This window comes from Hypomesus transpacificus, unplaced genomic scaffold (genome assembly GCF_021917145.1).
Source record: "Hypomesus transpacificus isolate Combined female unplaced genomic scaffold, fHypTra1 scaffold_31, whole genome shotgun sequence".
Classification (NCBI taxonomy): domain Eukaryota; kingdom Metazoa; phylum Chordata; class Actinopteri; order Osmeriformes; family Osmeridae; genus Hypomesus; species Hypomesus transpacificus.
The window spans coordinates 1374704-1386405 of record NW_025813837.1 but is presented as its reverse complement, the minus strand read 5'-3'; the positions used below and the strand labels follow the sequence as shown (position 1 = coordinate 1386405).

Here is an 11702-nt window from a genome sequence, read left to right as displayed (position 1 = left end):
TGCATAATTATCATTGAGGAAAGAGGCAAGGCATAAACAACCCGTTGAAACAAACAGACGTTTCCTTTTTTTCTAGGAATGTTTATGTTATTTGCTATTGCTTCATCTCTGAGCGAGAGGTGTTTTAAAATTGACACACCAGACTGGCTTGGCCTGCATCCAGGGGTGCCTTTTGGCAGTCCAAATGGTCAAACTATGACTGAGAGCGAGCAAGAGAGTATCTACATCACTGTGATTCGTTGTATGGGAATATCCCATACAACGAATCACAGTCGGTCATTGGTATATAAGAGTGTCGGTTAAAAATACTTAAGTGTTGCTTATGTGACTATAAACACAGCAGACTGGACACTGCCTGCAGAACTGCTTTCACGTATTAAGTTTTAGCTAGCTTCACAGTAGGTTATGGGTTACAGTAATTGTTTGAAATTTGAATGTGTAGCTAGCCTACTTTGTAGCGATAGTTGTATGCAAAACTTATTGATTGAACTAAAGTAGCCTGGTCTGAACGTTGACGTTTTCTTTTAATCGTTTTCTTATGAAAAATTAGAAAACATGTGTCCACGCTAGTTGTTCACTTGTCAGCGTAATGTATGTAATGACAAGTTCAGAGCCTTTTTATCTGCTGTATGGGTCATCAGCGTTGCTATGGTGAGGAATTCGGCTTGAGTAGTGTTGACACTGCGTCATCAGTCTGCGTGTTGTTGTCTAAGCAAACAACGTCAGTGGCTTAACAAGTGTCTTCCTTTTAAGATTTTACAGGTATATTGAACGCACGGTCATGGAGAATCGCTAATATCTGCATTTCGCTTTTTATATCATTACAACGTACTTAAAACACTATTTTCATGCTATTCTGTCAACTCTGTTTGCTTAACTTAAATAGCCAGCGAACGATAGTTTACCTTAGCATGCCATTAACGCTAGCCTAGCTAGCTAGCCATGCTCACCAGAATCAAGTATCTTCTGTTGCGTTTGAAAACTAGCTAAATAGTTAGCTCATCTGATCTATATACTTATAACAAGTTCATTCTGACTACTTCTTGATTCTTGTTCGTGCAGGTGCTTGAGTGATGTGTGAGGGAGCGTCTATGATATCTGGGCCTATCCCCCCAGACCCCTCTCTGTTCCCTGAGTACTACAGGCGACCAGCCTCTGGTAAGATGTTACAGCATAACTTCTAACCTCCTAGCTCAATTAATTCTCAGTGTATCCACTCACTGCTGAGTATTATTGTTCTGTGAAATAGTCATTCATTCATAACGTTAACGTCACTCTCCCCCATCCTCACATGTGTTCAACCAAAGCCAGGGGTCGTCTGGAGGGGAATGCTGAAGGGGGCCCTGGCCTGCTGTCTGGGCCCCTGGCTCCAGACCCTGTCATGTACCCTGGCTTCTACAGTGCCCGTGCCCCTCGGGCCCCCCGCATCAGCCCCAACGCCACCCACATCCTGGAGAGGGGCCAGAAAGGTGTGGTAGGGGCCCTACTCAAACTGGATGGGATCTCTCTCAGCCCCAACCCCCCCAAACACAGTAAGGACAAACAGTACTTGCTCACAGGGTCCTCACGCCCTCCACTTTATGACTTTTTCTCAAGTCACAGTTAAAACCATCCGAAGTTGGAGTGGTTTTAGAATGCAAGGACAGCCTGAGTTCTGCACTGAAACTTGGGGTGTTACTGACTCATATGTAGTAAGAGTGTAAGTGATGTGTGTTCAGTGTCAGTGACTCGTCCGGTTTTGCTTGTCAAACTTGATATGCATAAACTTGATTTGACAGCAATCCTTTTGCAGCCTTAACCAGGAAACTTACTCTATAAAATCACATACGCTAGGCCTACTTCATACTGAATTAGGTGTACTGTAGATAGTCATTCTCATCTGGCTCCAGCCACTCACCCATCTCTGCAGGCTGTTTATTTAATATTGAATTCAGTTAGTATCTAAAGCAACATACAACATGCATACAACGTGCACCTGTGTTGTGTCCCTCAGAGCAGATGCTGCGTGACTATGGGAAGGAGAATGTGCGCCGGCTCCGAGAGATCCAGAGGAGGTGCCGAGAACAGGAGGTCCAGAGGCAGCAGGCCCGCCCCGTGCCTGTTAAGGCCCTCTGGAGCTCCCCCAAGTACCAGGACGTGCCCTCCAGAGTCATGGCCCAGCTGCAGGTGAGGTGCCATCCCGTGCGGGGCCAGGTGGAGATCTGCATCCAATCCACCGTCAGCAAGCATTCAATGTAGCACCCTGTCCCTCTCGCACGCGTCCTTTTTCCCGTCGACAGAGTAGCTGTTGATAGTTTGCGGCCACTGCTTGACCACTTGCTTCTAGAGGATTGTGAACGTTGTTATTCTCCACCAAAGTGCAGAAGATAAGGCTCCTCAATTTCTCCTCCTAGCAAGAGACCAGCCCTCCTGCCAGGCCGGAGTGTCAGAACTTCCTGAAAGCCCACTCCAACTGCGGTTCTGCTGGTCGCCCCCGAGCACAGCGGCCCCCCTCACCCTCTCCATGTCCATCTCCTCGTCCGGCCTCACACAACAGCACCCACAGCCTGCAGGTGAGAGGACATTGTGTATCAGATGTGGGCAGAATAACATTCTGGGATTTTGGGAGGTTTAGGGGGGTTAGTGTTGTGTTATGTGATATGCAGGATCAAATATAAGGTCCATTGATCTCACTAAGCTTTCACTTCTAATATTGATTCGCACGTTTTTACGTTCACGATGAATTGACTTCTCTTCTGCCTTTTGTTGTTCGCGGTGCCCCAGTTGGAGGTGCGGGGGAGGACGGTGGACTTTGTGAGCCACAACGCCCGTGGGGCTAGGAAGACTGGACTGCGACGCTCCCAGTCTCTGACTGGCCTCAGCAACAAGCCTGTTCCCAGTGTTGTCAAGGGACAGGTCCCTCAGTAGTGAGTTCATCTCTGTTCAACACAAAATCACCCCTTTACTACCCCTGTGTAGCACCAGTTTACAAGCACTGGGTGCTGAGATGTGTATATACCATCCATATACCATGAACAACATGTTCTCTCTGAAATGTGCATATCATGTTTTTCTCCATGCTCCCTCATTCACACACCCTCTCTCTTACTCTCACTCACTCTCTCTCACTCTCACACTCACTCACTCTCACTCATTCACTCTCACTCACTCACTCTCTCTCACTCTCTCTCTCTCTCTTTCTCTCTCTCTCTCTCTCTCGCTCCAGCCTGGAGGAGAGGAAGGAGCAGTGGAGGAGGGAAGCAGAGGAGAAGAGGAGGAACACCCCTGATCCCTCCGTCCCAGCTGGCCACACCCTGATGCCAGAGGGGGAGAGACAGGAGACTCTGCAGACCCTGAGAGACAGTACGTCTCTCCTCCTCTTCTCAGCGTGCCTACAGACTAGTCTTCCCGTTAAGCTCCTTATCTTAGAAGGCATGCGTGATGCGCTCAAATGAACACTCGTCCTGATGCACGCTCTCTCTTTTGCTCCCTCTCTCCATCCCTCACTCTGTCTTTCTGACTCTCTTTGTTCTCTATCTGTCTGTCTGTTTCTTTCTCTTCCTCTATATCTTTCTCTCTTCCTTTCCTCCCACTCTTTTCTCCCCTCTCTCTCTGTCTCTCTCTCTCTCTCTGTCCCCCTCCCTCTCTCTCCTTCCCAGCCCACAAGACTCTGGTAGCTGAGCTGCTCTCTCTCCCGGTGAGGGCCGACACCCTGAGCACTCGCTCGCGTCGTAGCCAGCTGGACCAGCGGCTCTCGGAGATAGAAGAGGCCATCAAGATCTTCTCCAGGGACAAGGTCTTCGTCAAGACCAACTCCTAATCTCCAGTGGCCAGGGGGAGATTCTGCCAGAGGAGAGAGGACTGAGGAGATGTCATGAAAGACTTGAAGGAACTGTGTTCTCTCGTTAGATAACTTTTATTTTCATAATGCGCTTACAAATGTTCAAAAAAATATATATTCTGAATCTGAGTGAACTTGTAAATAGTACAGACTCAAGAGCTGTTAGATTGATTGAATTAAGTAATATTTTTTCCTCTTTGAGGTTAAGCAGGATTTCTTTGTATTTCATACTACTGATACTGAATGTATGACACAGTTTGATCCTTGATAGACTCTTGGGTGACAGACAATATACATTTTGTATATTGCTGAAGGTTTGTGGAATGGATATCAAATCAACTTTTGTAACTGACTGGAACGTTACCCGGTATTTTCTTATAAATTGTGTTTGTATTGTCACTTGTATGATATACTGCTGTTATTCTATTGCAACTGCTGAGTACAATGAATCTGTCATGCACAAATGTAAGATTTATTCAGTGTTTTATATAAAATAAAATGGACTGGCTAGTATATGTTTGGGGTGATGTGTACCCCTGGACCCTCTATTACAACATGGTTTTGTTTTCTTTAGTTATTAATCCGTGGGTATATACAATATATATATATATTATATATTGTATACAGCAAATAAATATATATATATTATTTTTAATACAGAACACATTAAACATCCTATTTGTGCTCATCCATTGGCACGCCCCCAAGTTCTATGACGTGTGACGAATGCCCGGCTGCCCCCTCTGATTTCATTGTTCACTAGCTCTAGGCTAACCGCTAGTTTAGCTAGCTAACAGATACTGCTGGTTCTCGTAAGTGAATTTGTGTGCAAGTACACATAAAAACAACTGTACAACGATGAGTAAAAGGAAAGCACCACAGGAATCCCTAAATGAGGGAATTACAGACTTTCTTGTTGGTGAGTTATGGGTATCTGGCTATGGTACTGTAGCTCTAGTTGCTTTCAGTAGTCGAGAAGTGCAAGTTAGCTAGCTAGCTAGCTATCCAAGCTAAACAAGTCAGCGTAGTGAGCTGACCAGAACACACAAAACAAAGGCACACTTCAAGCCTTTCTCAGACTGATTGTGGTTTAAGTTTGTACTATTTAAAGTTCCCTGTCATATGAAGGTTCAATGACAGGCTCTGGATAAGAGCGTTTGCTAAGTGATTAAACGTTTATAATTTGGCATTGTAACCAAGCACAATGAGAGAGCTTATTAGCGTAAACCATAACCCCAAAACAAAACAGCATGTGCGTCTGCACTACCCACTGACCGCAGTGAAATGCCATGCTTTGTAAAAAGCCACCTACAGTAGCAAGCCACCTAATGTCCTTGCTCTCTGTGTCTGTCATTGTCCTAGAACTGGCCAACTATGAGAGAAATGTCAACAGAGCTGTACACAAGTACAACGCATACAGGTAGGACGATATATGTGCAGATTCATTGATACTAAGTGTTTACTTCTATTGCTTGCCTATTGTAACACGTAGATAAAGGACTGAATGGTTGTACTATGTCATGTTCCACAGGAAAGCAGCATCTGTTATCTCAAAGTACCCCCAGAAGATTAAAAGTGGCACAGAGGCCAAGAAACTGGTAGGTGGAATATATATTTCCGCATTTAATTGTGATGCAATAAGTAAGTACCACTCTCCAGTGTGTAGACACAGAATTGTAAAGTGTAAAAAAGTGCACATAAATCACCTAACAAAATGTGCCTTTTTGTCAGGACGGTGTCGGCGCAAAAATTGCAGAGAAGATTGATGAGTTTCTACAAACAGGCACACTCAGGAAACTGGACAAGGTGAGGGTCTGGGGAACGGTTTAACACAGCCTTTTGTGAACTTGATGTATTTCCCCAAATTCCATCCTAAAAGAGGGATCTGTGTTATGTTTTTAGATTCGTAATGATGATACAAGTTCTTCAATCAACTTCCTTACCAGAGTGACTGGTATTGGGTATGTTCTCCTGCTCCACTGCACCTGAACACCTGGAATCTTGAAGATATTGTTTTCTAAATTGTATATGATCTATTTATCTAGACCTGCTGCAGCCAGGAAGTTCTTTGATGAGGGAGTCAAGACCCTTGAAGGTATGTTTGGATTGCTTAGATTTTTTTTAGACCTCATACATCAGATGTAGTTGGACTGAAGACTTGAGTTCAAGGACTAATCAATACACTGTTGTATCTTTTAGACCTGAAGAACATTGAGCACAAGCTTAACCATCATCAGCAGATTGGGCTCAAGTAAGTGTGCTGGCTGTCCTATATACATAATACATCCATAAAATGTGTGTAACCTGCATGACACTGTGTCGTGCTTCCCGCAGGTACTTTGAGGAGTTTGAAAAAAGAATTCCACGAGCAGAGATGCAGACAATGGAAGTGAGTGACTAAAGTATGGTCAATGAAATATCTTGCATACTGTTGTGTTTACTTGAACTGTGTGTGTGTGTGTGTGTGTGTGTGTGTGTGTGTGTCTGTGTGTGTGTGCACGCAGGTGCTTATCCTGAAGGAACTGGAGAAAGTTGGCACTGAGTACATCGGCACAATCTGTGGGAGTTACAGGAGAGGTGAGATGATGGAGTCAGTGGTCAGGAAAGTGAAGGATCAATGGGTGTGCATATTCATGCAGGGCCGGTAGCACTTCCTGTATGTAAACTTGCACATCGCTGCACTGTTCTCTCAGGAGCTATGGATGATAACATCCGTGGGGAGGGTCATTCAAGGATGCGTTGCCTTGCTGTATTATTGTTAGATCAGGGGGGGCAATAGTAACAACATACCATTGTCTGAAATAATTCATGCTTTATGGTGATAACACCCATATTATTGTGTGTGTGTGTGTGTGTCTCAGGTGCAGAGTCCAGTGGGGATATTGACATCCTCCTAACCCACCCTGATTATACTTCAGAGTCTGAGAAGCAGGTATTTGTTCACCCCAAGCATGACCTCTGCACCACAACTCCAGTGCAGTGTCGGGGTCGTCGCATGGTCTCACCCCTGCCTCCCCTTCTCTCTTCCCCAGGCCAAACTCCTCCATGACGTGGTGGACCACCTGGAGTCCATCGGGTTTGTGACCGACACCCTGTCCAAAGGGGACACCAAGTTCATGGTGAGGCCTGGCGGCGTTTTGAGAGGGGGTTGCTGGGTGTTGTTCGGTGTTCAGTGGCGTTACGTCTGAGCTGGTCGCTGTGTCTCTAGGGGGTGTGCCAGCTGCAGCCGAGCGATGAGGAGGAGGAGGAAGAAGAGTACCTTCACAGGCGCATTGACATCAGGTGACCGTGACAGCCAACCAGCCCCTCTCCTCTCAGCTCCTCCTCTCTCAGGCTTGGTCCTTATTGAGCAGGGTAGTCAACAGCATGGCAGGCTGTTTATGTTGCTGAACATGTATTGTTTCAGTACAGACATCCACACTTGTGTTATCAGACGCTTAAAGAATCAACATCCTGTTTGGAGTACAGGGTGAAGGAATATTAAGGAATATATGTAGTTATACATATGTGTCTCTTTTTCACATGTTTCCTCGCCGGTTCTGCTCCAGGTTAATTCCTAAGGACCAGTACTACTGTGGCGTTCTGTATTTCACTGGGAGCGACATCTTCAACAAGAACATGCGAACCCACGCTCTGGAGAAGGGCTTCACCCTCAACGAGTACACCATCCGGCCACTGGGGGTCACTGGTGAGTCATGCACGCTGAGATCAAAGGTTAAACCTTGAGTTGTCCAGAGGAGCTTAGAACAGTGTGCGAGGGGTATGGAGGAAAAAAGTGTGTGTGTGTAGCACTGTGATTGCTGACGTAACTTTTTCACATAAAAGCATCTACTAACAATCACCGGGATGTACTCGATACACTTTTGTAAAAGCACCTGCAAAATGACTACATATCAAATGTATTTTTCCTTGTCCTTGTGTGGTTTCGCTCTGGCTAGGCATGGCAGGGGAGCCTCTGTTGGTGGACAGTGAGAAGGACATCTTTGACTACATCCAGTGGAAATACAAAGAGCCAAAAGAACGCAGTCAGTGAAGGGTCGAGACACAAGCTTTTGTTCTCGAAACAATGATTCTGCTGCAAACGAGGCTGAAAAACGTGTGCACATGAAACTTGTGTGTCTGAGTTTCGATGTTTTTTGTTGTTTTGTTTTTTTAAAGCTTTTTCTTGGTAAATCAGTGAATGAGTATTGATGAGGCGTAGTCAATACAATATGGGTCAATGAGGAAAAGAAATATTGCCAAGGCAGAATTTTTACATTGTTTTACTTGTTCCATGATCATACATGACATCTATATATCATTTTCTGACAGATCACACAAACAAAAAAAGTGTATTTATTGGTGACTCTTTTGGTTTCAATCCAACTTAACATGAATGAGTGAATTAGTAGGAAAGGTGCTTAGTGCTGGTGTGTCTATCAGTAGCCTGTTTTGGCTGATTGCTTATTAAACTTGCTAGGCAACAGTGGTTGTAGTTTTGTTGACTACAGACACAGCCAAGCCACCAGGCCACCGGCACAGGGGTACCAGATATTTAGTTATGCTGTCACAGCTGTAAACAGCACCCATTCCTCCAGACTGTCCATCAGGATTATATTTATTGTGCTTGAAAGATATTAATCAGTTATTTGAAATGTAACTGCCCAACCCTTGATGTGGTTATTAATGACTTATATCTATTTCTGATGGCTTAGTCAGACTAGATATAATTTGTGTGTTCTTATATGGTGCTGCAGTATGCTAAGTTGGAACGTTTTTATTTTTATCTCTGTAGAGGTTAGCAATAGAAGAAATTCAACGTCGAGTTGATTCTGGCAAGCAATGGAACAGTAACTTGGTAACTAGCAATTATGTTCAATTTCATTTTTTTTTGTCAAACGTGTTTGAATTGTGTAAGGTGTGGATATGATAATAAATGTGCATTTTTTTCATTATAGTTTGAACTGTTAAGGGTGTGCACGTATATTGAAGGTACTTGTTTCTAAGTACAGTATCACTGAAGGGGTGGGAACGTGTCTTTTCTGAAGCACCACATTTTCACTCAAATAAGGGCTACTCAGAATACTGGTATGGTATGCTAAGATGGCTACGATTAGCAGTGGTCAAAAGTGCCACTAATTTACATTTGAACCCAGGCCACCAAGTTGGGTCCTCATCCTGTATGGTGTGCACACGTATCACTTTTTTATTATTTAATATGGGCACAAATCTAGCCTACATGTCTTGTCAAACCCCTTAAATATACTCTGTGTAGCCATGCTCTTATTCTGAAGGTGAATTCTGAAGCCAGGTTCACGGTAATGTTTATACCCGTTGTCACGGCAACCAAGAATCTTTGTGGGCCGCAAAGCATGATGGTTTGAAATAAAATGCCGACAGAAATACCAGTGGAACCAGCAAAAATTGACCAATTGCTGAGATGCATGCGTTACTGTTAGCCAATAGGACGTAACTGCGATCGAGTGCTTAGTCAGTTACACACCCTCATCTTTCTTGTCAACCACTTTGCGGGAGTTGAAGCTGTGCTGTGACCAAGCGTTTCTGCAAAGTATACAACCAACCACCGTTGGGAATACCAGGTAAATTCGTCATAGCTAATCAACTTAATATTTTATTACAATTTGGCACTTGATTTAAGCTTCAAATTGAACATAGGTCGATTAAATGAACGGAGTTTAAACGCTTGACATCAATGCCTTGGTCTGCATGGTTGTCCATCATTCATTTTAGCACGGAGCTAGTTAGAGCTACTACAGTATAGTTAGCTCTAGCTAACCAGGATTCATGTTTTTAGGAGTTTGCTTGACATAATTACGTTGCCTATGTAAGTTACTGCTAGCTATTTGTAAACATGTTGGAATTGTAACGTAGCTAGAACTAAGCATCTTTATTATAGGTAGCCTAGCTCTATCTAAATAGTTAATTTGTAGGTCTCTAGATACTGGTAACGTTAGTGAAGCCCATTAGCTAGCTACCTAAAGTAAGTTATAACAAAAGGTGGAACAAGTGAGACTAGTCCGATTTCTTTAGAGCCAGGCGCGCTCGTCACTCCCCCGACGAGATTTTCTGCTGAAAAGCAGTTGGAATCAGCAGCGGGCGGTATCCATAGAAACTACGCACAGAGCGGTAGTCAGCCTATTGTGCCTGAAAATGTTATGCAACATTGATAAATGATAGCTACATCAATGATATGCGGTGTGTCTTCCATTATGTAACTGGCACGAGTGCGAAACTGCTTGCTGTTGCTAAGCCTTGATCTAAGATGCTAAGCTTGACGTTTAGTGGGAACGCTGGCTTGAGTCGAGCTTCTTCAAGAGTCGTTTCATCTCGCTCGCTTGGAGGCGCGATAATGCGGATTTGGATAGGATGGACTGGATTTTTAGCGGATCCTTTTCTTCCATGTAGGCTTCTGTTGGTAAAACTAATTCTGTGTTTTGGTCTCCCAGGGCAACCATGTCTGACAGAAAGGCGGTGATCAAAAATGCGGACATGTCCGAGGAGATGCAACAGGACGCCGTGGAGTGCGCCACGCAGGCTCTGGAGAAGTACAACATCGAGAAGGACATAGCTGCATACATCAAGAAGGTACACACCGTGCCCATCACTACATCAGATTTTTGGCACATTTCTAACAAACCCGCTTGTGATGGTAATCAGAGTCAAGCTGGTGTACTGCCTCACCTAGTGTACTTATCGCATTGCATGACTGTTTAATGGAAAGCACGAGGAAGGTTAGGAATAAGCAGTCGGCAAGAGTTGTGATGTGTGGTCATTTGGTGTCCTGGCCTAGTTCCCAGTCTTTGGCTACCATCTTTAAAGGAGCCATTAGCACAGATTGCCTCCTTCAAAATGGTAATTGGTGACTGCCCAACTCTCATCTGTGTTAATTCATACATGTCTGTTTGTGCCTCTCCCAGGAGTTTGACAAGAAGTACAACCCCACTTGGCACTGCATCGTTGGGAGGAACTTCGGCAGCTACGTGACTCACGAGACCAAGCATTTCATCTACTTCTACCTGGGCCAGGTAGCCATTCTGCTCTTCAAGTCAGGCTAAGGGGCCCTGCGCCTTGCCCCCATCAACTGACCATTAAACAGTGACTGACTGGACAGAAAGGCTCTATCATTCCTGGCCAACGGGCTCTGCCCTCTTCTGTGCTGCTTTAAACTTTGTTCCCCTTTGTTTATGGAAAAAAAACTACAAAAAAAAACATGGCCATGTGAAACAAATGAAATCACTTGTATTTATTTTTGTTTTTCTATCACATTAGATTTGATGTCTCAGATTTCTTTTTTGTAATTAAAGCAATGTTTTTGGCTGGGTATACCTTTTGAGTAATTTGTTTCAGGTGTTCATGCTACCTTGTTGACACCGGTAATGCAAGACTGTATGAAAGCAGCTTTAGCCTGTAGCTCTCTGGACCAGCGCCTATGGTTGCGTAACCAGGGTATGTGCTACCTGGAGCAGTAATATGGGCCATCATGCTACTGAAATAGAATTTCTACCCACTCCAGTCACACAGGCTCAGGTGATGGAATAGGAAAATCACAAAAGGCTTGTTTATGCTAATGTGGCATCGATGAATTGGACATAGCCTTGGTCTAAGCAACAAGAGAGGCTCATATTGTAAAGATTTTAGAGCTGCAGGAACATGCTGACACACTGCAATAGCTGTTCAAAATGTCCAGGTTTTGAACAACCTCTATATAAATAAGACTGCACTATGAATGAAAACACTTCAGTCCTAACTGAAGTAGCTAAAAATATCAATAGAACCATGAGTGATTTAATTAGAATGTTGGCAGGCCAACATTGACCATTTTGAAAATAACATTTCTCAGCCTTCTCATTTATAAACCATTGGAGCATTCGTCACCTATACA

General features: G+C 44.1%; 3 protein-coding genes across 4 annotated transcripts; all 3 read left to right on the top strand.

The window, feature by feature from the left end:
* The first annotated feature begins 34 nt into the window (after positions 1–34).
* On the top strand, positions 35–4333 carry enkd1 (enkurin domain containing 1). 2 transcript variants are annotated; one of them, XM_047015860.1, is made up of 8 exons: positions 35–651; positions 1063–1158; positions 1308–1532; positions 1994–2166; positions 2394–2552; positions 2764–2906; positions 3206–3342; positions 3639–4333. In XM_047015860.1, the coding sequence occupies exons 2-8, from the start codon at positions 1074–1076 to the stop codon at positions 3797–3799; spliced, it is 1083 nt and encodes a 360-aa protein (XP_046871816.1). In that variant the 5' UTR covers positions 35–651; positions 1063–1073; the 3' UTR covers positions 3800–4333. The 2 variants fall into 2 exon arrangements, with proteins under 2 accessions (XP_046871816.1, XP_046871815.1); XM_047015859.1 differs by lacking the exon at positions 35–651 and adding an exon at positions 672–762.
* A 204-nt stretch (positions 4334–4537) lies between these two features.
* polb (polymerase (DNA directed), beta) lies at positions 4538–8754 on the top strand. Its single transcript, XM_047015782.1, has 14 exons — positions 4538–4739; positions 5183–5240; positions 5352–5418; positions 5552–5626; positions 5723–5781; positions 5866–5915; positions 6020–6071; positions 6155–6209; positions 6325–6397; positions 6682–6752; positions 6853–6939; positions 7029–7102; positions 7369–7508; positions 7759–8754. Exons 1-14 carry the CDS (start codon positions 4679–4681, stop codon positions 7851–7853), a joined length of 1017 nt encoding a protein of 338 aa, XP_046871738.1. The 5' UTR covers positions 4538–4678; the 3' UTR covers positions 7854–8754.
* A 538-nt stretch (positions 8755–9292) lies between these two features.
* dynll1 (dynein, light chain, LC8-type 1) lies at positions 9293–11143 on the top strand. The gene is made up of 3 exons (XM_047015941.1): positions 9293–9399; positions 10267–10405; positions 10738–11143. Exons 2-3 carry the CDS (start codon positions 10274–10276, stop codon positions 10873–10875), a joined length of 270 nt encoding a protein of 89 aa, XP_046871897.1. The 5' UTR covers positions 9293–9399; positions 10267–10273; the 3' UTR covers positions 10876–11143.
* The last annotated feature ends 559 nt before the right edge of the window (positions 11144–11702 follow it).

Coding starts and splice junctions, on each gene's coding strand:
- polb (XM_047015782.1), top strand. CDS start 4,679: ATGAGTAAAAGGAAAGCACCACAGGAATCCCTAAATGAGGGAATTACA. Junction 6,940..7,028: donor AAGGGGACACCAAGTTCATG/GTGAGGCCTGGC, acceptor CTGTGTCTCTAG/GGGGTGTGCCAGCTGCAGCC. Junction 7,509..7,758: donor CCGGCCACTGGGGGTCACTG/GTGAGTCATGCA, acceptor CGCTCTGGCTAG/GCATGGCAGGGGAGCCTCTG.
- enkd1 (XM_047015860.1), top strand. CDS start 1,074: ATGTGTGAGGGAGCGTCTATGATATCTGGGCCTATCCCCCCAGACCCC. Junction 2,553..2,763: donor ACAGCACCCACAGCCTGCAG/GTGAGAGGACAT, acceptor GCGGTGCCCCAG/TTGGAGGTGCGGGGGAGGAC. Junction 2,907..3,205: donor AAGGGACAGGTCCCTCAGTA/GTGAGTTCATCT, acceptor CTCTCGCTCCAG/CCTGGAGGAGAGGAAGGAGC.
- dynll1 (XM_047015941.1), top strand. CDS start 10,274: ATGTCTGACAGAAAGGCGGTGATCAAAAATGCGGACATGTCCGAGGAG. Junction 10,406..10,737: donor TAGCTGCATACATCAAGAAG/GTACACACCGTG, acceptor TGCCTCTCCCAG/GAGTTTGACAAGAAGTACAA.